The sequence below is a fragment of the Lepidothrix coronata genome, unplaced genomic scaffold, assembly GCF_001604755.1.
Source record: "Lepidothrix coronata isolate B3197 unplaced genomic scaffold, Lepidothrix_coronata-1.0 Scaffold300, whole genome shotgun sequence".
Lineage (NCBI taxonomy): Eukaryota > Metazoa > Chordata > Aves > Passeriformes > Pipridae > Lepidothrix > Lepidothrix coronata.
In genome coordinates this window covers 461,281-485,083 of record NW_016690480.1, presented here as the reverse complement: position 1 = coordinate 485,083, position 23,803 = coordinate 461,281, and the positions used below count along the sequence as shown (strand labels likewise).

At 37.2% G+C, this 23,803-nt stretch overlaps 1 protein-coding gene across 2 annotated transcripts in view; it reads right to left on the bottom strand.

Moving 5' to 3' along the window:
* Window positions 1-23,803, bottom strand: part of HIBADH (3-hydroxyisobutyrate dehydrogenase) — a 90,813-nt gene that overhangs the window by 6,172 nt on the left and 60,838 nt on the right. For both annotated transcript variants that reach the window (XM_017837262.1, XM_017837263.1), the window contains exons 5-7: window positions 11,497-11,630; window positions 10,867-10,943; window positions 3,794-3,950 (exon numbers count right to left, since the gene is read on the bottom strand). In XM_017837262.1, coding sequence (XP_017692751.1) covers window positions 3,794-3,950; window positions 10,867-10,943; window positions 11,497-11,630 — 368 coding nt within the window. The remainder of the gene's footprint in view (window positions 1-3,793; window positions 3,951-10,866; window positions 10,944-11,496; window positions 11,631-23,803) is intronic.

Below are 23,803 nucleotides of genomic sequence, written 5' to 3'. Positions count from 1 at the left end.
AAGATATTAAACAGGACTGGGCCCAACACTGATCCCTGGGGGACACCACTAGTGACCGGCCACCAACTGGATGCAGCCCCGTTCACCACCACTCTCTGGGCCCGGCCCTCCAGCCAGTTCCTAACCCAGCACAGAGTGCCCCTGTCCAAGCCGTGGGCTGCCAGCTTTTCCAGGAGAATGCTGTGGGAGATGGTGTCAAAGGCTTTGCTGAAGTCCAGGCAGACACATCCACAGCCTTCCCCTCATCCACCAGGCGGGTCACCTGATCATAAAAGGAGATCAGGTTGGTCAGACAGGACCTGCCCTTCCTAAACCCGTGCTGGCTGGGTCTGATCCCTTGTCCATCCTGTAGGTGCTGTGTGATTGCACTGAGGATGATCTGCTCTATAATAACATGTTTGTTATTAGTTTCTTATCTCATTGCTGTTTCCAGTAAATTGTTCTTATCTCAACCTCTGCCTTTTGTGTCTCTCACCAGAGGAGAAGGGTAGTGGCTTGCGGGTTTTCTTTTCAGAGTGAGTACTAAATTGGGGAATACCACTCATAAACCAATAAAGTAGGTCTGTTCACTTTGATAATGAAACTCTGGTTCCAAAATGGCTGAAACATTTAACAACATTTCAGCAGCTAAATGGACAAGGACTCCTGACTCTGAAGTGCTGGAAAGTTGTTTTGCTTTTTAAACTCCATTCCCTACCTGAAAAAGTAAAAATAAGTGCACAGTTTATGGCTCCTCTCATAGTCTTTGGAACTGACAACGTCTTCCAGATATCTCAGTGCACTGAATATTCTAACCACTTTTTCTCAACTTGGAATAGGGAAACAGATTCTCTTTTGCAATCTGCTTCCAATGCTCACTTTGGAATTACCTGGTTCCTTACATTTATTTTGCAGTTGATGTAAATGAATCTGCCATTTGGAATAAAGCTCAAAGGCTGTCTTGACATGACCCAAGAAGAATATGATATAAATTCAGCTCTTCAAAGTTGACATTTAATTAGCAATTGTGCTGTCAATGAAAGATGGAACTTCTGGCCTGCAATGCCTTGGACACAAAGGTGGCGTGGGGAAATAAACTAGATCTTTTCAATGCAAAATCTTTAGAGCAGGTTTCATATCAAGTTGACTAAATTCTATGTTTCAATATCAAATTATAAGACCAAACAGCTTTTCAGAGGTCTCTGGAAAACTTTTCTGACCCAAATACTTAAAATAAGGATCCTGTGGCTTTGTTTGAGAGATCCATTGCTGACAAAATATTTTAAGAAAGCCTTTGACTTCTACCATATCTGATACGTGAGCACTAACTTGAGGTTTATTAACTGTGTTTAGTGACTGTTACTGAGGCACTCCTAGATATTTTCAGGGTTTTCACTACCTCCTTCTCCTTTGAATATGTACTTTTCTATTCTTAACTGGCAAAATCAAGCTCTGCATTTCCCATAAAAAAATCTCCATCTCAAACAATTTACAAACTACATGATATATCACATGAAATGGATAGTAGCAAAAGTCTTTCCATGAACTAAGGAGTAGTGTCTTCAAAGAGGTCACCACTACACCAAATAATAGCCTGAATGTGATCAGCTGTCTTGGCTACTTACTCATTCAAGAAATCTTCCATCTATATAGAATAACATAGCATTGTTCAAGAGGCATGAGAGGAATTTAATGTCTTTCCTGCTTATTGAGGATTCTAGCCTAAAGAAGGCACTCACTCTTCAGGACTGTCAAGAGAGGTAGTCAGAAGAGGTGAACAGCAATTACAGACTCTGAGGAACTCTCCTCTTGGTTAGCACTGATACTTTATAACCAAAAGCTGGCAGTTTAAACAGGCACAAGCCAGGCTGCTATTCCTCCAATGAAAGTAATATCTTTCAGGGTAGCTTCCAGGAGAGATGCTGGTCCCCCTTAGAAGTAGACCAATGGAAAAAAAAAAACCTTTATAAAGAAACTTAAAAGAGAGGGAAGGAAATACGTGCCCCTAACACATTTATACTGTGAGGTTATTCTGGACAAGATTAAGAAGTATGAATTATGAGACAAGAGATTGCAGTATGAAACAAGGCGTAACAGACAGAACAGATTCTGGAACCAGCACACAAGATGGAAACAAGCTCTGAGGCAGGATCAAGATCAGGTTGCTTACCTCTAATAAATAGCTCTGGCAAACTCCAAACAATAACCTAACACTTTTATAAATCAGTAATTTAAACACCACTTTATTGTCCCCTATGTTCAATGGCATGAACATGATGTAAAAACTCCTATTTGCCAGTATTTTAACACATCCCTCAAAGAAATGAAAGTACCTGATCATTGGTCCATAAACTTAAAATGTAGCGGGTCAGCCATTGAAGGGTTTTGAGCCATGTAGCATTAGCAAAGTTTTTCGATGCTACCACATGCAAAACACTCTGGACCCACTCTGGACAGAATTTGTCTAATTTCATTGAATGTGCAAATGCACCAATTGTCCTAAATCAACCGCGAAATGACAGGAACAGTATCGGTATGCAGGTATGATATACAGGAGCTCCAGCACTTCAGAGATTTGCATGTCAATATCTGAATTTGTTCACCACCTTTCAGAATGTTGTTTTAGTTTTAAGTGCTAAATTTCCACTCTTTGTGGAAGAGCTGAAAATGGACAGGATACCTAACCAGCTGGGAGCACTCATAAACTGGTATGCCTAAAACTTAGCCTGTATGAACTAAAATGCCTCCCTCAGAACAGTATCTCCACGAAACTGATATTCAGTGTGAAATTATTTTCTGCACTTACAATTCCTAGATGAGAGATCTCTTCCAGGGCTGATTTTATAATTTACCTCAGGCAATCATTGTGCTCAGTTCAGAAGTAGTTCAAGAGTCAGTTCTACAGCTCCTTCCTCCAACTGTGCATCCTCATCAGTGGGGTGCAGAGCCCTGACTTCCTTGCCTACTTTCCTCTGGCCTCTAAGAGCTTTGCTTTCCTGACCACAGAGTGACTCAGGACAGTGCTTTTCCTGGAACAGTCAAGAGCACAGTAGTAAGTGGATTCTCCTGGGATGGGTAACAGGAGGTTTTCAACTTGTTCATGCTGAGAAAACCCTAACTCCCAGAACTCCCACTTCATGGAGAATTACTTCTAGTAATTTAGATTACTAGGTTATTATTCACGAGAAGTACGGTTTCTGCCACTAAGAAAATTCAGGAGGGCTCACGATGTAGACATCTGCAGAAGATCAGCCTGTAGGGATGTGGGTTGAAATCTGTTTGCTTTCTGCATTCAAAATGGCCTTAGGCAGAAGGACAAGCACATAAGCAATTGGCTTAGCAAGGACAGGAATGCTAGAGAGTTTGCCCAGTAGCACAGTTTAGACATCTAGAAGAAAGTGGGCCCCAAATCCGAGATGCTTATGCCACTATTAGCAACTAATTAAATCACCTGGATTCCCCAAATTCTCTCTTGAACTTAGGCTCCTAAATTCTAGAGCAGTCACGCAAGAGGCACCTAAATGGCTTGCTGAACACTCACCTTACACATAAATCCACTAGGACTCCTTTTTTAAGGTAAAACTCAAAAAGACAGTGTATATAATCCCAATGAGTGGCTCAGCAGTAACAGTGGCTAGAAAGAAGCTAGAGGATAAGGAAAAGCTCCCTAAACAACTCATTAATTCAGAGCTACAGGAAGAGGCTGGGTTCCCCTACATATTACCCTGTAATCATAAATTTTCACTGAGAAGAATGTTTGTAAGGAGCCCAGAGAGAAGCAACTGCACATGGTTCACATGCAAGTGTTACATACCTTAGCCATGAGCGTTGTTCCAAAGCCACCTTGGTAATTATTAGCAGACGGGACTCCTTCCATCACTCCAGGAACAGGGTTGTACGTATCGCTTGACCAACAGCGACCTGAGCTCATATTTAGGATTTTGGCCAGCAGCTTTGGGTCAAGGCCTAATCTGTCAAAGGTCAAGGAAGAGAAGTGTTAATGTCAAAATGCACAAGACATGGGTGACTTGTTTTATATCTTAGAACCCTACCGTCATTCCTCTCCCTTTATTATAAGTCATGAAAAATGACAGAGTATTGATATTGGGGGCAGGGATGTTGTATCTTAAATTAAAGAGCATCAATCCACCATTTAAGCAATAGGTTTTCAGAGCCGTTTTCCTTTTGCACTAAGCAAATCCTCTTCACCTAGCAATTTTGAAAGTGCAGGAGAAATAAAGGTCCTCTGAGAACAGTAGTTCCCTGGTATTTCAATTACTAAAAGGCATTCTCTATTCTGCTACCTACTTGGTCATATTCTTGTTCTTCATATCAAAATTATACTCTCTAAACAAAACAAAAAATTTACAAAGAAGCATGGCAACATGAAAGTACTTGTGTGATGCATTTATATGTGAATGCCAGTGCATTTCTGAAGTAAACAAGGTAATGCAAATGATTCTGCTCTAGTAACGTGAATAAAAATGCTACACTTTGCAAAAAATATTACTATTGCGTACATCTGTACATTTGTGGCTTTGCTGTTATTAAATCTTCATTATATACTCTTGCTTATGAGGCAAGTCTGCATCTCACTCTGACACGTTATCTATTTGCAAACATATATTATAGTTCTGGGTCAACTGCTGATAAGGTTACTGATCCCGATAAAACAAAGCTTGTCCAAGTAGAAACGTCATTTGTTCTACCACAGAGACGATGGCATAAACTGCTGCTCAGTGTAGACCCTGAAAATTCTTCAATATTATAGGAAATTAATCCTCTTATGAATTCACATTTATGCTGATAATAAATGGCAGGTGTAATTCTACATCAATTCCATTTATACCAAGGACGAGCAGCAGCAGTTCATCTGGCCCTGTACAAATGTTCAGCTACGCTCAGGACAAAAAAGAAAGCAAGGGCATTATGTCCAGTAACAATCCAAGATGAGAAAAGGACATTTTAAAAGGCATATATCACAACCTTCTACAAAGGGTTTTTTATAGAATTCAATGCTCTTTATATTAGCTCCTACACCACAGACTTCTGCAGATCTCCATAGCCTAACACTGCTTCTGGGCACTGTATCACTCAAAGTTTTAATTTATAGATGAAAAAAGCTTACCAATGGAACAGTTGCTAAAATGCATGTCTATTTATTTCAGTAGGCATTTTGGATTTGAAAAACTACATTTAAGACAGACATAGGGTGGCTCCTATTCCTATAACGGCATGTGCCTCCTGCAATTCTGCCATCCTAATGCAAAGCAAGATCATTTTCTGTACCTCAGATAGCTTTTTAGCACTACTGCTGTGTACTCTTATTTATGATTTGCTGCAGCAACCCTTGGAATTCAATGGAAAGTCTCCTGCTGGCCTGAATGGGATCAAGCTTTTATTCTCCTCCCCTGTTTTTTCAACCCTCTGACTCAACTGAATGCTTTCAGTGGCCATTTATTAAAAAAAAGTATTTTTCAGTACCAATATGTTTTCACAATAAATTGTACTTTTATCTTGCATAATGCATCAAAGTCTTCATCAAAAGCCACTCTGAATAAAAGCTTGAATTGTTATAATAAAAAAAACCCTGCATTGTGGGAGCATTCAAAGCATAAACTTGCAAATATACAAAGGTTGCTTTTTTTTTCCCCAAAACAAATCTCTTGGCTTGTTTGTTTCCTTATCATTGTTATATCCAGATCAGTATTTTTAACAATATAGAGCCTATTTGTGCCATATCTAGCTGCAAGCAGAGGCCCCTAATTACAGCTGTGAGTATACTGCAAGACAGAGAGCTTATTATTTCAAAACACATATAACCCTCCCAAAGAATGCTCTTCTAACAGTGTTCCAACTACCTCTCTGTGAAAGTATACTTTTAAAAACATGTGTGTATTATACAGATATGTAAACTACTGTCTTGGACTAGATCTGGCATGTTTTTGCTCTCTGAAAAGAAAAAGGAAGATAGTTTGTATCCCTGCTTCTTCAAAATTCATTGCTCTTAAACACCATGCAGCTTCTCTTCAGGAGACCTGAACCTATTTTTTTTTCTCCTTTTCAGCAAGTGTACCATTAATAAGAGCAAGTTAGAAGTGCTTTGCATTTCATCTTTCTGAAGATTCATCCACTGGTGCATATATAACTGACAGTTAAAATTAGACATATATTAAAATCAGTTACTGAAGAAGTCCTCTGTCTTCCACTGTGCCCAAAGCCTGTAATGGTCTGAAACCAGCTAGAATATACAGTAATTGTCATTCAGCGAGAGTCTATCCTAGAAAGTCATGCTTCAGTGGAGAAGACTGAGTTTCCATTTGAAATCAACAAATTAATCCAAGACAGGTATCTGAAAGGGCAAGTTTAATAGGAAGCAGCTACTGGGCTCTCAACCATGATAAAATGTTATTGCTGTTTCCCTGTAAATTGGCTGGGAACATACGATACTCTCTGCATAAGAGCTCCATTGCTGTTCAAGAGATATACTGCTCAAGCTATCAAAATGATGACAGTCTGCCAGTCCCCATAACAACTTGCCATTGGACATGAGAAGAGCTTGTGCATGTGTGTGTGAATTTACAATTACCAAAACGTTCTTCTCCCTTATAAGCAGAAAAGAAGCCCATGTATTAACTGCACTTATAATAAAGCAAAAACAATTGCTTCCCTCAAATCAATGCTTCTTCAATAACATTCCTAATGAAGTGAACAGCAGAAAGTCAGCAAGGGACACACATACCAAAAAAACCAAAAAGTTAAAATAGGATCCCCTCAGGCCACTGCTCAAAACTCAAGTTTTGCTGAGCTTTGACAAAACCAGATACTGAATATGCTCCTCCAAAAGTTCAGACTGGAACAGATACAAAAACTGAAATAGTGTCTCACAAGAAAGACACATCCTGGTCTCATTTGAAGGTGTAGCAACTGAAGTAGTCAAACTGTTGAAAGTTTCCCATCTCAGAGTGCTTTCAATAAGTATTATGTAAAGGTAGGACCCTTCTGCCACAGTTAAAAAGTACTTGGTCACTGGCATTTTAAACAAGGTAAGTGCTTTCCAGTGTCATTACTACACCCTCACAAGACTTAGCTGTAGCTCCATGCCAAAGATAGCAGAGCCACAGTTTCTTGGAGGAGTTATTTTTCAAGGTACTCTTTCTAAAATTTGCAGTGCAGGTGTGTCCATGGCTAATCATTCCTCAGCCTGTAGAACATGCTCCTCTCTAACAGTGTCAACTCTCATTTCTGCTCCTCTCTTGCATCCACAGGGGTGCTCACAGAAACCAGACTTAGAGACTGAGACTATGTTTAAACTCAGCACGAGAAGAAGTAGTTCTTTTATCATCTTTTCACTTCATGTATCTAGAAAAGCAAGTGGGCACAAATCCACATACAGTAAAATTGCGTAGGAAGGAGTTGTATTTCCAGTTTTTGGCAGAAATCTGGGTGCCACTGCCTCCTCAGAGAGATAATTTTCTCTACCGTTGGAAGTACAAAAGTGATTTTGCAGTGAGGTTATTGCCATAGAGCCCTTACTGCTCTCCTGGTCCCTTATATCCCAACTATATTAAGCAATCTTGTCCTGTCTTGTGCCACGACATAAGCCCTTCTCTGAGACTTTGCAGCTAGTTTCTGAAGGAACCACAAACTGCCTGTCAGGCAGCAACTTCCAACTGACCTAAACACAAACCAGGTATCAGCAATATATAATTTCTGAGCTTTATTTTGCTGGTATGAAAAATTGTTTCACTGGAACTCGGGGCTCAGTAAAACAAAGCTACTGACACTGAGATGATCAGCAAAATGAAAAAGACAAATAGTTTCTAACTGTGGATGGTAGCACTTAATGTTTTATTTCATATTTGTGAAGCTTACATGTACTCTGTGTGTTGGTTTGACACAGGAAGTCAGTAAGTATTTTGCAATATGCACATTATCCATAAAACTGCATAGCAAAGTCTACTCAAGATTTTTCCCCTGAAAAGTTGCACTAACATGCTAGAAAAGAAAATACAAATGATAATGCAAATGCATTTCCAAAATGTCTGCCATACCTTTTAATTGTTACTAGCAACATTCATAAAGCATCAGGAAAGTAATGGAAAAAACTAAACATTACAAACCAAGCATTTTATTGGGCAGAACTAAGGATGGGAATTTTTTAAAAAATTATTTATGCAATCTAATCCAAATAGCTTCCAGTGAAAATGGACATCTTCATTAGTAAATGAAGATGATGAGTAAATAAAGATGATGTGAAAGTAGAAAAACAAGTGGAATATAAACACAAAAATTACACAGCAATATTGCCCATTTTTCTGGGAGTTTATTGTAGGACTTTTTAATGTCATCGTTTTTTTCCCCCTCAGCACATTCTATTTGTTACTTATGTTGAATTTTGGAAAAATTCTATAATTTCAAATATAAAATAAATAATGTAATTTAAAAATCTGAAATTAATAAACCAGTCACTCTAACTACTTCAGAAAATGCAAACTTAGACTGCATGGGTTATGAAAACATTACAGACGAAGTGGTTTATTAATAGAATTAACATCACATTGTTTTGAAGATTTAAGCTCAAAGTTGATGGAGGTGTTGTAATATGACTTTCTAGTTATATCTACTTCAGAGAACAGTATTTTGAATAATTATCCAAAGTCCCTAAAACTCAATTTAAATGATGCAGCAGACACACACAATGAATGATATAAAGACATTTTATATTCTATCTAAAAGTTACGAACATGTCTAAGTTCCACAATTCCTACTCTGAATATTTAGATATTCAGTATCCTTTATCATTATTAGGTCAGAGCCACACTTTTTTCACTAGATATGCATCAATTCAATAAATCAAGCTCAGCTTCTCACTCTCTCCAGACTAGGCAACCACACTATCCTTTGAGCTTTAGACTTGAAAAAAAAAATCATAAATTCACTTCTATAGCAAAACTTCTTATAATTAGAATGACAAGTGTTAACTTGCACATTAGAAATTTTTACACACCCAAAGTGGAAAGCTCTTATTCTAGATATAAGCAGAAGTCATCTTCTCCAGCATCTAAATCGCAGCAAATTAAAATCAATGCAAGGGTTCTAAATTATTTCATAAGGCTTTAAATTACTGCCTCTGTCTTAAGCCTCATGCAGTTTTGGACTAAATGAGATTACGTTTTTTGTATAATTTTGATTACAATCTGCAGGTTTCTTCTACAATAAATACAGTTCCTTTTTGATAACCTTGATTGTAGGGTAGGAAGGTTTATATATTGTCACTGGACTTTTGCTTACAAATGCTGAATACAAATTCAGGCAAAATTTAAACGGAAAAGGAAAAAATGAAAAATGAAAATCCTAAACACTTTCAAGCTACAGTGACTGCAGACATCAACTTGCTCTGCACAGGGTTTACATGCCCAGGATATGTGTCTTCCAAACCTCTTGATTTTATTTTACCTTCAATTTTAATTCTAATCATTGCTACAAACGTAGATAAAACTATAACAAAAAATCAGTTGCATATGCTTTATTAAGTGAATCACGACTTAAAGCAGAACTTGATGAAAGCTTTCTGGATTACACTGGATTACAATAGTTGTAAACAATGCTACTGGTTTTATTATGCCTCAATGCAGACATGCTTCAGTATTTTACAGACTCTCAATTTTAAAATGTAAATGGTACAGGATATTGATAAACCAATTAGCACTGATGCAAAGCAAATTCCTCTTTTATCTCAATTACAACATGACAACTTAATAGGTCAAGATAGTCTAACATCTGAGACAAGGGCAATTCAATAAAACAACTGCATCTTGATATGGTAATTAAGAGGAAATGTGAATCCATTACATTGTCTCATGTACATGCACATATGTAGGTGTTCCTTTTATTTCTTTAAGCATTTGATACCCTGTTACTGTTTTTATAGTGTATCAAATCCACATGAACACAGCTGAGCCCAGTAGATAAGTATCTACAATAGCTGTAGTTTTAACAGGCAAATTTTAAGGATGCAACTGCACAGAAAAATAATTCATGGAAAACCCTTAAAAGATACACAATTGCAAACACAAGACTTCTTTGTCTATAAATTTGCAAATTATTCAGATCTAGCTAAAAGAATTTATGAAAGCTTCAAACACTCTGATACGGAACTGGTATTTGCATGGACTCTATTGGAAAATAAAATCAAAAAGCCACAGCAAAATAAATAGGTTACAACTGGAAAGTAAAAATAATTTTGCTTGAATATGCTGTCACTTAGAAGTTAGATGTATCACATGCTAGAAAATAAATGGTAATCTTAGCATTGACAAGAATGCAGGGGAGCATACTGCAGCTCTTTGACAAGCTAGGAGTTTTGGCAATTAGGACAAACTGCACTCAAAAAGTTGAAGAAAGGTAGATGTTCTGTTTTATGCTTTGATCTTAATTTGATACACATACTGTAGTACAAGTTTTGTTTTACAATATATTTTGGAACAATTTAACAAAGTAAACAGAGCCAGTGAGAGCCATATGGGAGTGTAATACTCTGAATAAACTGTACATTAGCTTAGAATACAAACAAAAACCCACCTCTGTATTATCTCTGCATGTTTACAATGCAAGACAAACATTATTGCACGCTGCACTACAGCAGAACAAATAAATTCATAACTTCAGATGCAGAATGCAACAGCCAATACAAGAAAATATTCCCATTCTGAAAACCCCTACTTTATTAAATAATCCCTTTAGCCTGTTATTAACTTTATAAGACAACTTCTTGCAAAATTTTATCTGTGCCATTTAATCATCGTCTCAGCAAAATCAACCATAATACACGAAAACTGTAAACACAGAAAAAATGCTTCAATCCCGCACAAAAATCAAACAAACCTGATTCCAAGATTCATAGTCTCAGCAGTTCCAATCATACTGATGGCCAAGAGCATGTTGTTGCAGATCTTTGCAGCCTGAAATGTCGTGAAACCATCAATTAGTTCACGCATTTTCGTAGACCTAACATGTAGGAATCATCTTTAACTAGGTTCAGGACAGTATGATCAAATATATTTTGGCAGCTCTCTTCTAGAGGTAGCACCAGTAAGCACAGATCTCTGATAGTACAGTTAATGAAAGCTGCTCTATGGCTCCTTCAGAGATTAAGAAGTACTTTTTTTCTTTCTACAGAAGGTCAGTTAGTATACATAGAATGTAGGGGCTTTTTGTCCTTCAGAACATCCAGTAAATCTAAATTTAGAAGAAACAAAATTAAAATATCCTCCTCTAAGTAGTATAATCTCAACAAGCCAATGTGGATAAACACCAATCAGACTTTGGTACTAAGCTATACAACATACTGGACAAAAGGGCCATGAGGTTATTTTATAAACACATAGTTAGACACAAGTAAACAAGCAAACAAGTATGAAGTATGAGGACTGAAATAAAAGAGTAGGTATCAGTAGAGAAAAAGCCAGAAAAACGTAAGACTGAGATAACAATTAACCCTTCAGAAAGCATTACCTGTCCGGTTCCAACCTCTCCACAGTAAATCACATTAGAACCCATGCATGTTAGCAACTCTTTGGCAGCATTAAATTCTTGTTCCACTCCACCAACCATGAAAGTAAGGTTTCCAGCTCGAGCAGCTCCAACACCTGAATCAAGACAACATTGGATTTAATACCATTATTAGAAAACCCAAAAACTTAAGTAGTTTGTCTTATCAGTAAGGGTCTGGTGATGCAATACTAACACTGCACTTATGATGAACATCTCAAATTCTGTGTAAAAGTAAGCCTATACTCTCAGTACTCAGAGGATCAGTGATCTTAATTCTCCAACATCTGATGGAGATAAAGCCACAATATCTTCCAGGCTCACTAGCGGATAAAGAAGTCATGAGACTTATATATAACTGGCAATGTCACTTTTTATAGTTTATATGAAGAAACAATCAACTCTTCCTACAACTTTGCACTCCACAAAATTCACTGTATCTGAATTACTAAATAAAATTTCTTTTTTGTCAAACTATTCTTCACATACGACCACTGACAAACTACTGCTCAAAGTAATAGTGCTTTTATCTCTGTTTTTATCACCCTTTCTAAACCTATGCTAATTTTTATCAATGCTTCCTGGTTTTCACATAATTGAACAGCTAAAAGACATAGACATATAAAACCAAGTCTTCTGAATCTTTGTAGTTTGTTATGTTTCTATTCTGAAGCAGAAATCATCTTGAGAAACTTTAAGTTAGTTTCCTATAAACTTAATGCACATACAATGACGTAAAGAACTATGAAAAGACAATGTAAAAATTATTCATACACATACGCACACAAACGCACTATTCCCAGTTTTATTCCTGTAGTCTATCCTGTCTTTACCACAGTTCAGTAAGCAAACACCACAGTTCTTTGATTATGCAGTTCTGATAAGCACAACTCCAGCAAATTTTTCACGGGATATTTATCAGCTCCATGAAATATTCTATTTCTTAAAAGAAGCCTAATTCTAATATGAATTACTCATACATCCTTAACCTCCTCATCCTCAGCATTTAATAACAGCTAGAAAAATTTGGCCTAAACTGATGAACAAATCATCTTCCTCCCTAATTTTCACTTTGACAAGAAGCATAGCCACTATAAATTTTCTGTGCTATGCATCAAACATGAACCTGTTAGGATGTACAGCTGCAGATAACAACCAACCTTCGAATTAAACACGTTCAGTTAGGTACAGTGCTCTGAAGTGCTGCAACACAGCTAAAGAAGTGGTCAGTTTTGGACTTTGTTTACAACATCAAGGACAGTTACACTGCAGCTCCTCACACTGAATAATCTGATGAATTTTTATTTGCTTTTCAATACAAATTTCATTTGATTCACTGTCTCTGTACAACTGCTCTCTGTGACTATGTCTAAAAATGCCCCTTTCATTATCTGCCAACTGTTTATTTTCCCCATCCCACCTTTCAGCATATACCATCTTTTGAAATCACTAAAGAATTTCAGACAAATTTCGTAGATCAAGGTCTCAAAAAGAGTAAATACCTACCAGTTATGCAAAAATAGGCAACAGTAAAGATGCTTCCACTGATGAAGTACTTGCTCAACCTATATTAGAAGCTAGAATCATGGGACTTCTGGCATTGGAAGGGACCTCTCAAGATCATGTAGTTCAACCCCCCTGCTCAAGCAGGGCCAGTTGAAGCACGTTGCCCAGGACCATGTCCAGTCTGCTTTTGAGTGCCTCCAAGGATGGAGACTCCACAGCTTCTCTAGGCAACCTTTTCCTGACTACCCTCTCAGCAAAAAAGTGTTTTTGTGTGTTTCAGATGGAATTTCTGTGTTTTAATTAATGTCCATTGCCTCCTGTCCTATCAGTGTAGCTCCTTCTTCTTCAGTCTCTCCCATCAGCTTTTTATACACATTGATAAGGTCCCCCCTGAGCCTACCCTTTATGCTTAACAGTCTCAGCTCTCTCAGACTCTCCTCATATGAAAGATAGTCCAGAGTTTTTGTCATCTTCATGGGCCATAGCTGGATTCACTCCAGGAAATCTGTGTCTTTCTGCTGGTAAGTCCAGAACTGGAGCATCCAGAAGAACTCAGTCAGACCCATAGCTTTAAAAAAACAATCAGTCTATATATAGAATACTGTCAAGGTACTGAAATATATATGGTGGTGAAGATCTTCCTGCCCAGGTTGAGAGACATCCTATTTGCAGCCAATCCTTAAACTCACTTGAACAAGTCCCTTCCAGGCAACTCACAGGAACTGGGCCAAGAGCAAAGCAGGGATTTAGAGCCAGCACAAACAGATCATTGTTGTCTTCTTGGCTACCAGTTCACTGGTATGTACATGACCACAAAGATTGCTACATTAATAAACACAATGATTTTCATTCCATTCCTCTAGCTATTTTTATTCAAACCACATAATGGCCTTTACCACTAATCCTGTGATCTGACCTGCAGCAAATTAAGTAGACAATTTAAGTCAAAGCTTACAAACAAAATCCAGTACTATCCATCATAGGTCAATAGCCTTGTATCTAGATTACAGACTGCTAAATAGCTTCAGAGATTCATTTATTAGAGCAAAATTAATGCTGACAATAGTTTTCAGCTGGTTAATCTTCTGACAGCTGCACTCTCTCACTTGTTCAAATACATTTCAAGAAGAAAAAATAAATCAGTTAGGTAGAAAAAAAAGAGCAATTTGTTGTATAATGCAGAAGGCTTGGAAAATTCTTGTTTTAAAAACAAAAATCTGTTTACTTCACGGTAAATTTTATCATCTACAGTTCTTGCCAACTATCAACTATTTTATCAGAATTAAAGGAGCAATGCAGCAAATTTATAACACTGGCAATTAAAAAAAAATTGCCATGCCGTCTAGGAGTACAAGAACCGTAACTTCATCTAAAAATAGAAATTAAAAAAATCATTATACAAGAATGCCCGGCTTTATTTCACAATCACAGATTCCATCCCAACAACACAAGCCAGTAAAGTATTATCAGCTTCTAACACTAAAGAGAGCAATGAAGATGCAGAGCAGCTAGTGCAACTAAAAAAAGCTAATGATTATTTTTCATATTTTGAGTTTTTTAAAGAAGTCTTACCACCTAACATAATGCTTTATGCTGTCGAGGTCAAAAGTCCTTCAGAATCTATCTGTTCCTTCTAAAATACAAACCCCCTCTTCAGATCCTCAGGGAATGATTTTCAGAGAAACTGTACCTGTGATTAGGATGCACTAAGATTTCTTCCTCCACTGCAAAGCAAGACTGATGGAGCCCACGGCTGCAGTGTTATACTTGCTTGGCTTCTCTAGGATAGTATCCCACACCTATGTGCAGAATCCTTTAAGGAGGTCACAGCAGCAGCAACTCTAAGTCAGCTGGTCATAGAACATCAGAGTTTGTCCCAAAGATATAAACTGACAGGAACAAGTTTGCTGATAAATATGATAACAGATCTAAGCTACTGAGGGGGTATGCAAAAAAATTACTCTGGGAAAAAAAATACGGTCAGAAGTTATAGAGTAGCACTGCAGTATGTCATACCCACTAGAAGACTGGTTTTCCACTTGGGTACTAGAGGGTTTTTGGATGAAGATCTGAAAAATTAATTTCTTTTATCAGAAGGGGTATATAAAGAACTGCTTTTCAAAGCCTCTTGTCACATCTGTCTGCATTACTTGTGAGGTAAGTTCAATCCAGGTGCTTCTCACTTTGATTGCTAATTGATTGCTCAGTGAACCTGATGCAGACCAGTTCCTAAGTTCACATTTTTTGACAAAAATGGGAATGGAGACTTGGGAGCACTCATATGACAACAGCAGCTGGTCATGGCTATCCTCAGACAGTCTGAAGATGACGTCAAGTTTTAGCATCCAGACCAAGCAGCCTACTTTGGTAACAACCTGCCCTTCCATATTCACTTCTCTGTGCTTAATGCAACAGTCTTTAACATTGTTGGAAAAAGTCTTGCAATTTGCCACTGATGTTTCCAGTTCCAAAAAAAACCCCCAAAAAGTCTTAGCTCTATAGCTATATCATTAACACTGCTTAGTTTCAATCAGTTTGGTTATTAAGAGTACAATTTTCTAGAAAAGAGATGTTAATATAAAAGTGTTATATGAAAGTGTCTGCTTTTGCTTTCAGTTTTATTACATTTCTGTAAGAAGAGCAGAGGGTGGATGAGTTAAAAAGAAGTGATATTGTCAGGCTACGTACTACAGCACCACCACAGCGGAGATGCCGAAAACAGTTACGCTGCTGAGAACACAACGCACCCAAGCATATCCCTGTGCCAAAACATTTAAACCACTGTTGAGTTGCACCTGCAGATAAAAAAATTTGTTGCTGACAAGGTTTGACACTGAAACGATGTGAATATAGCCGTTCAGAGACTCGACAGGACAAGCAGGAGATGAGGGCTATAACAGCAAGAAGCTTGGGCAAAAAAATCATCTATTTTGTTACCTTTCTATACAACATTTAGTCTACTGAGCAATTTTAACAACTAATTTTGTGATCTAAACCAGATAAAAAATAAACAAGAAAAGCATTGCTAGAGTTTTAATTCTCTCGCCTGTTTTTGCACCCGCAAGCATAGAAATTGAGGCTTTGCCTGTTATGCTTTGGGAAGTGCAAGGGAACACTGGTCTTTTATTCTGAGTTTTTTTTGCAAAAATGCAGTTTAAGAGACTGCAGCTGCTTCAAACAAGCAGGTTCTTGTCATGTTTGCTCTCAGATAGGTTGAGTTTGAGAGGCTGCATCTGTGTACCTTGTGTGTGTGTGTATTTTTAAGGGCTAAGCAGATTTTTTTAAATACCTGCCAGCTCACACCAAATACTTTGTCTTTTGCAACTCAAGAAAAGTTAAACAAAGATACACGAGGAGAGATTAACTGAAAAGGTTACTATTGTTTTGCTACATATATAAATCTAAAACTAATGAACAGGCATGTGTAGGCAAAATCAGCTATAAATCCCTACTGGAAATAAAAGCAGAATATTTAAAACTATATTATAAATTTAAAATGAAGAAACTAGTTATTTTATAAAACACAAATAAGGTATCAATTTTTTCTACTTGCTTCATAGACAATGTCTGCCATCATCAATCTATTTCCAGGAAACAAGTAAATGGAATAGACTCAGAAAAAAACCCCACAGCACACCACCACTCCAACGGTTTGTGTTTCTCCCTATTATAAAAATCAGCATCAAAGCTAGACCTATGAAGCTATTCTCCTGCCATATAACTAAACCACAGTAAATCACTTAATTTGCTCAAAAGAACTTAAATGTTTTAACCAGCCTGCCATCAGTGGAGATAAAGAAGAGGGCCGATGGGACCGGGCTGCAATGTGAGCCGTCTTTAAAATGCAATTGTTCTAATCATTTTCTACAGATGCAGCCTCACAAGGGGCTGCTGTCACAGGGACCATTTACGACTTGTTATGGTGTCTCTATTGTTTACCGGGGACATTCGCTAAAAAGGCGACAGCTGGGACAGAAAGCTGCTCCTCAACGAACAATATAATCCCGTGAAAGTAATCAACAAATTTAAGGGTGTTAATTAACTTTACACTTTATCATGTTCAATTAGTTGTCCTTTCTCGAAAAGATTGCCGTGCACAATCGGTTTAGAGCGTGCCATGTTTGATTTGTAAGTGATCACTGTTTCTGTTTCAAAGTCCATGTCAGATGTTCTCTTGGGTTTTGGTGACACAGATGAATGGCTCCGCACATGTTAGGGGGTGATCTGGTTTAACATAAACCAGCATAACATAACCCCTTGTTAATGTATCGCTGGCCTTTCCAAAGCAAGAACAGAAATGCCCGCACCCGCGGACGCACACGTAAATGCACCAAACCCCTGCAGCAGCATGACAGTCAACGAGTCAAAGTTCTGGTTTTGCTGAAACGCAAAGACACAAATAAATGGGCAATTTTTCATCATTATATCTCAAAGCAAGACTTGTCTTTTAGGGGCACGCTTGGGATCATTTCTTCCCAGCAAGATCCCTAGTTCTGCTGCATTATGCACTAATGCACAAGCGCCTCCTTACATTTTACATAACGCATACTGCCTTTTCTAATGGCAGCTGAGCAAACGCTGGGTAGATGCACAAAGTTCTTCTGTATATCAGATTCTGTGGTTTGTACTGCATTTATAATGCCAGGGATCCTAGAAGAAAGTTGAATTAATCTATCATTAAAATTTGCCATTTTCCCTTTAACGTACCATTCCTATTTGCTAATGGGACAAGGCAAAGCTCGTGATGAAGCGACAATGTACTTGGAAGAGCCCCTTAATGGAAGTCACTGCTGTTTCTCTCTTCTGATAAATAGAGTTTTGCATCACCGTAGCTCATAAACTAGTGATGTTTGAGCAAAAATGGAAATGGAGGTTCAGGTCAGTGATTTGAAGATTTATACAACGAGCACTCAATATTAATCCAGACAAAAGCACATCTAAGGAATTAGAAGCACCTCTTCTACAGCATAATCAAATGACACCATTTGTGAGATTATGGCTGTACAAAGAAAAAAAGTCTAGTGGACTTTTATTCTGCAGCAACAGGCAAATTAAATACACATTATCATAATTATTTAAGCAATTACATTGTATATAAAAACAAACTGCAAAAAACCCACCGACGAAACAAAACAAAATAAAAATGCAAAGAAAGCTCAGTGGAAAAGTTGTTAACTCTGAAAGCTAATAATGGATTAGGTTAAATATTTAAGAGGAAATTACAGACTATATCAGAAATAGCTGAAACCACAAAACAAAGCGGTAGAAAACACTAGTTTTCTGCTAGGAAGAAGATCTGCAGGGAGAAGGGAAGCGGTCGATAGATCCTTAAATTGGACGCAATAGCTGTTCTTCTATCCCAAGTTGGCAGCTGCTACATTTGCAGACCTAGTTCATTATTTACCCATAATGACCATCAAGCTCCAGTCAAAGTCAGATCACAACAACTGTCAGCAGCTCTTTTAATTAGCCTTGTTTGAATTCAGATAAATATCACAATGGCCCAGCTTCTGCTGAAAAAGCAACAGAAGATTGCAAGGAATAAGCTGCTCTGACTTCCTAACGAACAGTTTTGTGAAAAAGTCTGGAGAAATGAAGTTTTTTTTATTTTTTTAATTGAGGAAGGGATGGTGATTCGCACGTTTTCCCTCACATGATATTCATATTATGACCTACAATTCTGGTTTATGGGCAAATTTGTGCATCTAAAATGCCAACTCAAAGCATTACTCCACAATCTAAAAGGTAAACTTTAAGAGATGGTTTACAGGTATTAATTAAACCTCTAACCTCTGTGAAATCGTACATTTTGAAAAACTGAATCAGAATTAAGGAATGCACATATTAACAGGATTATCCTCTCTCCTAATTTATCTCCTTCTGTTTGTTTATCCTCAGGGAACATAATCTTCTGTTGCATCAAGCCACTCTCAATTCTCCTTGTGTCAGCAGCAGAATAATAATTCCCTCCTCCTCCTCCACCCCCTCTCCCACAAGCACTGGCAAGAATGAAGACGAGTGGATCAGACTGTTTGCATCAGCATTAATGCTCCATGCAGCTATTTTCCTATCAGTAGCAGAGACTGTAAGAAAGATACAAGAGAGGTGTGCAATATGCTACCTGTTCTGGGCAGCCCAGCATGGGAGGGAGTAATTAAACAGATTTTGCCTCCTAGAATAATATGAAGGCAGAACATGCAGCCAGAGACTGCTTTAAGAGCCTTTCTTTAGCACTTCACTTGCTATCACAGTTGGGTCCCTATTTTGCTAGGTGCTGTCCGAAGACAAAAGCCAGTACCAAACTCTCCAGTGTCCAGCCAATCTGAGAAGTGCTGCCGTACATGCAAGGATCCTCTGGGGCCTCAAAGAGAACATACTTAGGGATTTACAGGAATCATAAGGATATATGCATATAAACAATAAGTTACGTACATGCGTTATAGCAGCAGAGGTTATCCCTTTTGAGAACAGAAAAAATTATGTAAACATCATCAGGAACTGAAGGTAGAAAGTAGTGTAGGGGGAAGGATAAACTACTGATTAAACAAAATAGGCAAAATGGTCCTGAGAAGCTTTATGTTTTTAAAGGAGCTCTGAGTAGAATTATATACAGATTAGTGCTTGAACTTGGCCATGGATGGCAGAAAAAAAATCTTCAATTTGACTCAGATATATTATATGAGGACACCAAAACACAGAAAAGAATATGCCCTCTCAATAAATCATGCAAAAACCGAGTAGAAACTGTTGTTGAGGCAGTTTAATATGAGGGGAATGCATGAGGAAAATTTTACGAGATGGTATTAAGTAGCAACTGATGCCTCCACAGGATCAGCCAAAGAAAATAAGTTGCAAAAGGCAAATGCACACATAAGATAGTTTAACTTTTTCAACAGAAGTACAAGCTGAAAGGCCTGATGAAATTGTCCTGTCTGCAGCAGTTTTTTAAAAGCATTACATTTAATTCTAGTCATTATAATGACAAAGAAAAACATCAAAACACCTGAAAACTTAGCAAGTAAAAAGGTTAACAGCACTGCAATAAAAAAGAAAATAAAGTAGGATGGATTAACTTATTTGCTTATTTTTATTACCCAAAACATTGTATCAAAACATTTAAAAAGCATCCCTCATGCCAGTCATCATTCCCATTCTCTACCTTTAATCCACACTCCACCATAAAATCCCTAGATAACAGTAAAAGTCTTTAGGTGTTGCTGGAGTACCAGATTTAGCATATATGTGTGTATATATTTATATATATATATATATATGTGCGTATGTATATGTATACACACGCAGATGTATGGTCTATATATCTTTTGGGGCTGCAGACCTATACTGAAATATTAAAACTTAACAACAATTGCAAGTATCTACAGTTGTGAACAGCAAAACTACCTGCACAGAGCTTAGCTCTGTTCAACACAAGTATTTAATTTTTTTATCTGAACATTAGCAAGAAGGCTGGACAGCCAGTGAAGAAAAAGAGCAATACATTCCATATATGCATGATACCAAAATTTCAAAGCAGACTTCTGACAATCCAAATGTAGAGCACAACTCTAAGCTGTCTGGTTAAAGAGGCTCTGAGCAAGGACAGCATCAAATACACCCCAAACATCAAATACAAGAGAAACAGAGAAAATGATCCATCATCTTCTTGCCCAGCAATACTGTTTGAACTCTTGTCTTTCAGGGGAACTCCAAAAATTAAACACGACCATGCACGCACTTGCTCCTCTATGTGGGCCAGTGTTAACACTCCACAAATCTAGAATTCAGCAGAAACAATTCTCATCTTGACCAATGAGACTTCAGGTTCTAGAAATAAAACTCTATCCCATTCACATAGTGCAGATTCAAGAATAATTTTTGTCTGGTATTGGAAAGGTGAGAAAGCTGCAAATCTAATGTCATCCCAAACTCACTTTCTTCAAAAGCTTCCACTCTATGCAGAAGATTAGCAACCAGAAAATAGACTAGTACAGGACTATAGAAGAAAAAGCTCAAAGGGATGAACATTTATAATGTTAGAAAAAGAGAAGGTAAAATCCTAGAAGAGCTATTCTTACAGTTATAGTCTTATAGCTAGCTGCTCTAACTCAGATTCACAAACAATACCAAAATGAACAACATCAAGCCTTCAGAAGCTTAATGTTTGTGTGGAATACCAAAAGCCACAAACAGATACAAGAGTCCACCTTGTCATCACAGCTTTTCACCTCATCAGTTTTGACTGAGCAACATACCTGAAAATGCACGACCAACAAAACCAGATGTATGGCCAGTGCTGACGAGCTCTTTAAATTACAAAAAGCAGTCAGCCATAAGCCACTATGTTTGCCGATTTTGCTAGTTGGACTTGAACGTCTCTGTCTGGAGAGTATAAAATACTCGCACATTCTACCTTGACTCCACAGCAAAATGCAATTATCTTCACACAGCATCGTGGAATAGATATGTCAAAGCTGAAACTCTTTTATTATATCAGAAAAACAAGAACTTTTGAAGAAAAAACAAACCAGTATTAGTACAATTGTAACAAGATATCAATCCCCTTTTACAAAAACAAAATACTTTAAATACTTTCGTACTTTACAGTTTTCTTTACCATGTTATGCTCCTATAGGCCCCCAAAAGCTACAAAACATGGCAGCATGTTTTTTTTCTGAATAATGAAGGCACTAAGCACATTACTAAAAAAGAAAATATATCACAATGATATGTGATATGCATTTAAACTGCATTGCTCAACAGGTATGGGTTCAAGTGTTCCTCTTAATAAAAGGTTTGCTTCTTAAAAAGTCAGCTGCAGAAGCAGGTAAATTCCTATTGATGCACTCATTAGTCCTTTCATGTCATATAAGAAAGTAAAAAGACAGTAAACACAGAAAAATAAAACAAAAAGCATTTAAATGGGGTGTATAACATAGCATACCTATTCCTAAGCTTTTCTGGTTTATCTAGGAGCTGAACATGTAGCAATGCCACACATCAATCCAATCAGTAGCAGCATATTTACATTCACAACATTTAAAAAATATCTAATATCTAATAGCATGAATCTAACAAAATTTTCAAACAAAATAGAAATTTATAGCCAGAAAGAAGTGTCAGACGGCATTGAACATTTCTGAATGAACTTTTGAACCTTGTCTCTTCAAGATGGTGTGAGACCAAGAATTTTCTTGACATTCTGAACCATCATCGGAGTGCATTCCTTCAGATATGTCTGTCCTTTCTGCAAGCACTTTGGCATTGAATGTTGCCTCTGGATACAGTGAACAGCTTACACAGTCTTCTTTTTCAGCTTCTCCTTTAAAATATATGCTTATTTTAAAACATGCCTAACTCTGTATCTACAAAGTAATAAATCACTTTCTGCTGCCTAATTTCAGCATATTCACAGTTAATTCTCAAAGCTTTCAGGCACTGAAAGGCAAAGCAGTATAATAATGCAAGATGACAACAACTGCTAGAAAAACAGTCTAAACTGGAAAAATACAGAGCTTCCATTTAAGGAATCCCTTTGTTATAAGGCCTTTCCCAATTTTATTTCCTGTTTAGGAATCCTCCACACATAATTCTATTATTACTTCTCTGTGAAACAGATAGTACATCTCTTTCAGAGAACTAGATTTAGCATTGCCCTCCAGCCTAAAATGCAGTGTACTTTTCAGTGTTCTCAAGTGTACTTGATGCCACTTATACAATGCGTTCAAACCCTTGTAATTTAGTTAAAAGTCATATTTCTTTATGTATGAGCTAATTCTAAGTTTAATATGGAAATATTTTTAAAAGAGATACTATTTTTATTATTACTTTTATTGTTTCAGGATGAGCCAATATGCAATCCTATGGTTTGAATTTACAAATCTTTACATGCTGCAAATCAAATTTCATGAAACAAAACACATTTTCATATTTAACTGTACTGAATGACAACTTAAGGAGAACCACCATAAAATTCGTGTACCTCTTTTTTCCCTGTGACCTGTAACTATTCCAACACTGCAACTTAGGCAATTTTCCACAAACCCGATTTAACCGTTTTTCTTTAATGTAAAGGTATCGGAAGTCAGTACTTCCCCTGGCTTTGCATTTAAAAAAACAAGAAAAGAGAAAGACTGCATTTTGCCTATGAACAGAATCAAGAGGGTAACAAAGTTAATTATTTCTCATAATCAGTAATTATGATTAGATAAGAGAGTCTTTGGTAATGAACTGCTCTAATGATGGAGGACCTCCATCCTAAGAAATATAATAGTACATTAACATAACTGTGTATGCAAAGTACATAGAACCGCTGCCACAGTTAACTTGTCATTGAATGATTAAATAGGAATTCATAATTAGAAAAATCCACAGTGTAATTTATTGGCCTTCTCGACAGTTCTGGTTCATTAGAAGTTGATTACCAAACAGTGACCTCTAGCGGCCTACAGCTTTTTCATGTTATCCTGGTTCTCCTGGCAGTTTTACCAGCTATTTAGCCTTAAAAAAAAAAAACACAACAGTTTGAGGAATTTAAAATGTTTCCCTTCATAATTCCCTTTTTAAAACTTCTCTTAAAATATAAAGCGTGCTAAGTGCTTCAGAAAATGTTTTCCCTTTCTGTGACCACTTATATAAATGTATAAAAATGTACATCTACATGAACCCCCCCCAGCTTCTCAGTTTCAAAGTTAATACTGAGGTTAACACGGTTCTCATGCTAATTAATATTTCTATACTGATTATACATAACATCTTATAGAAAAAA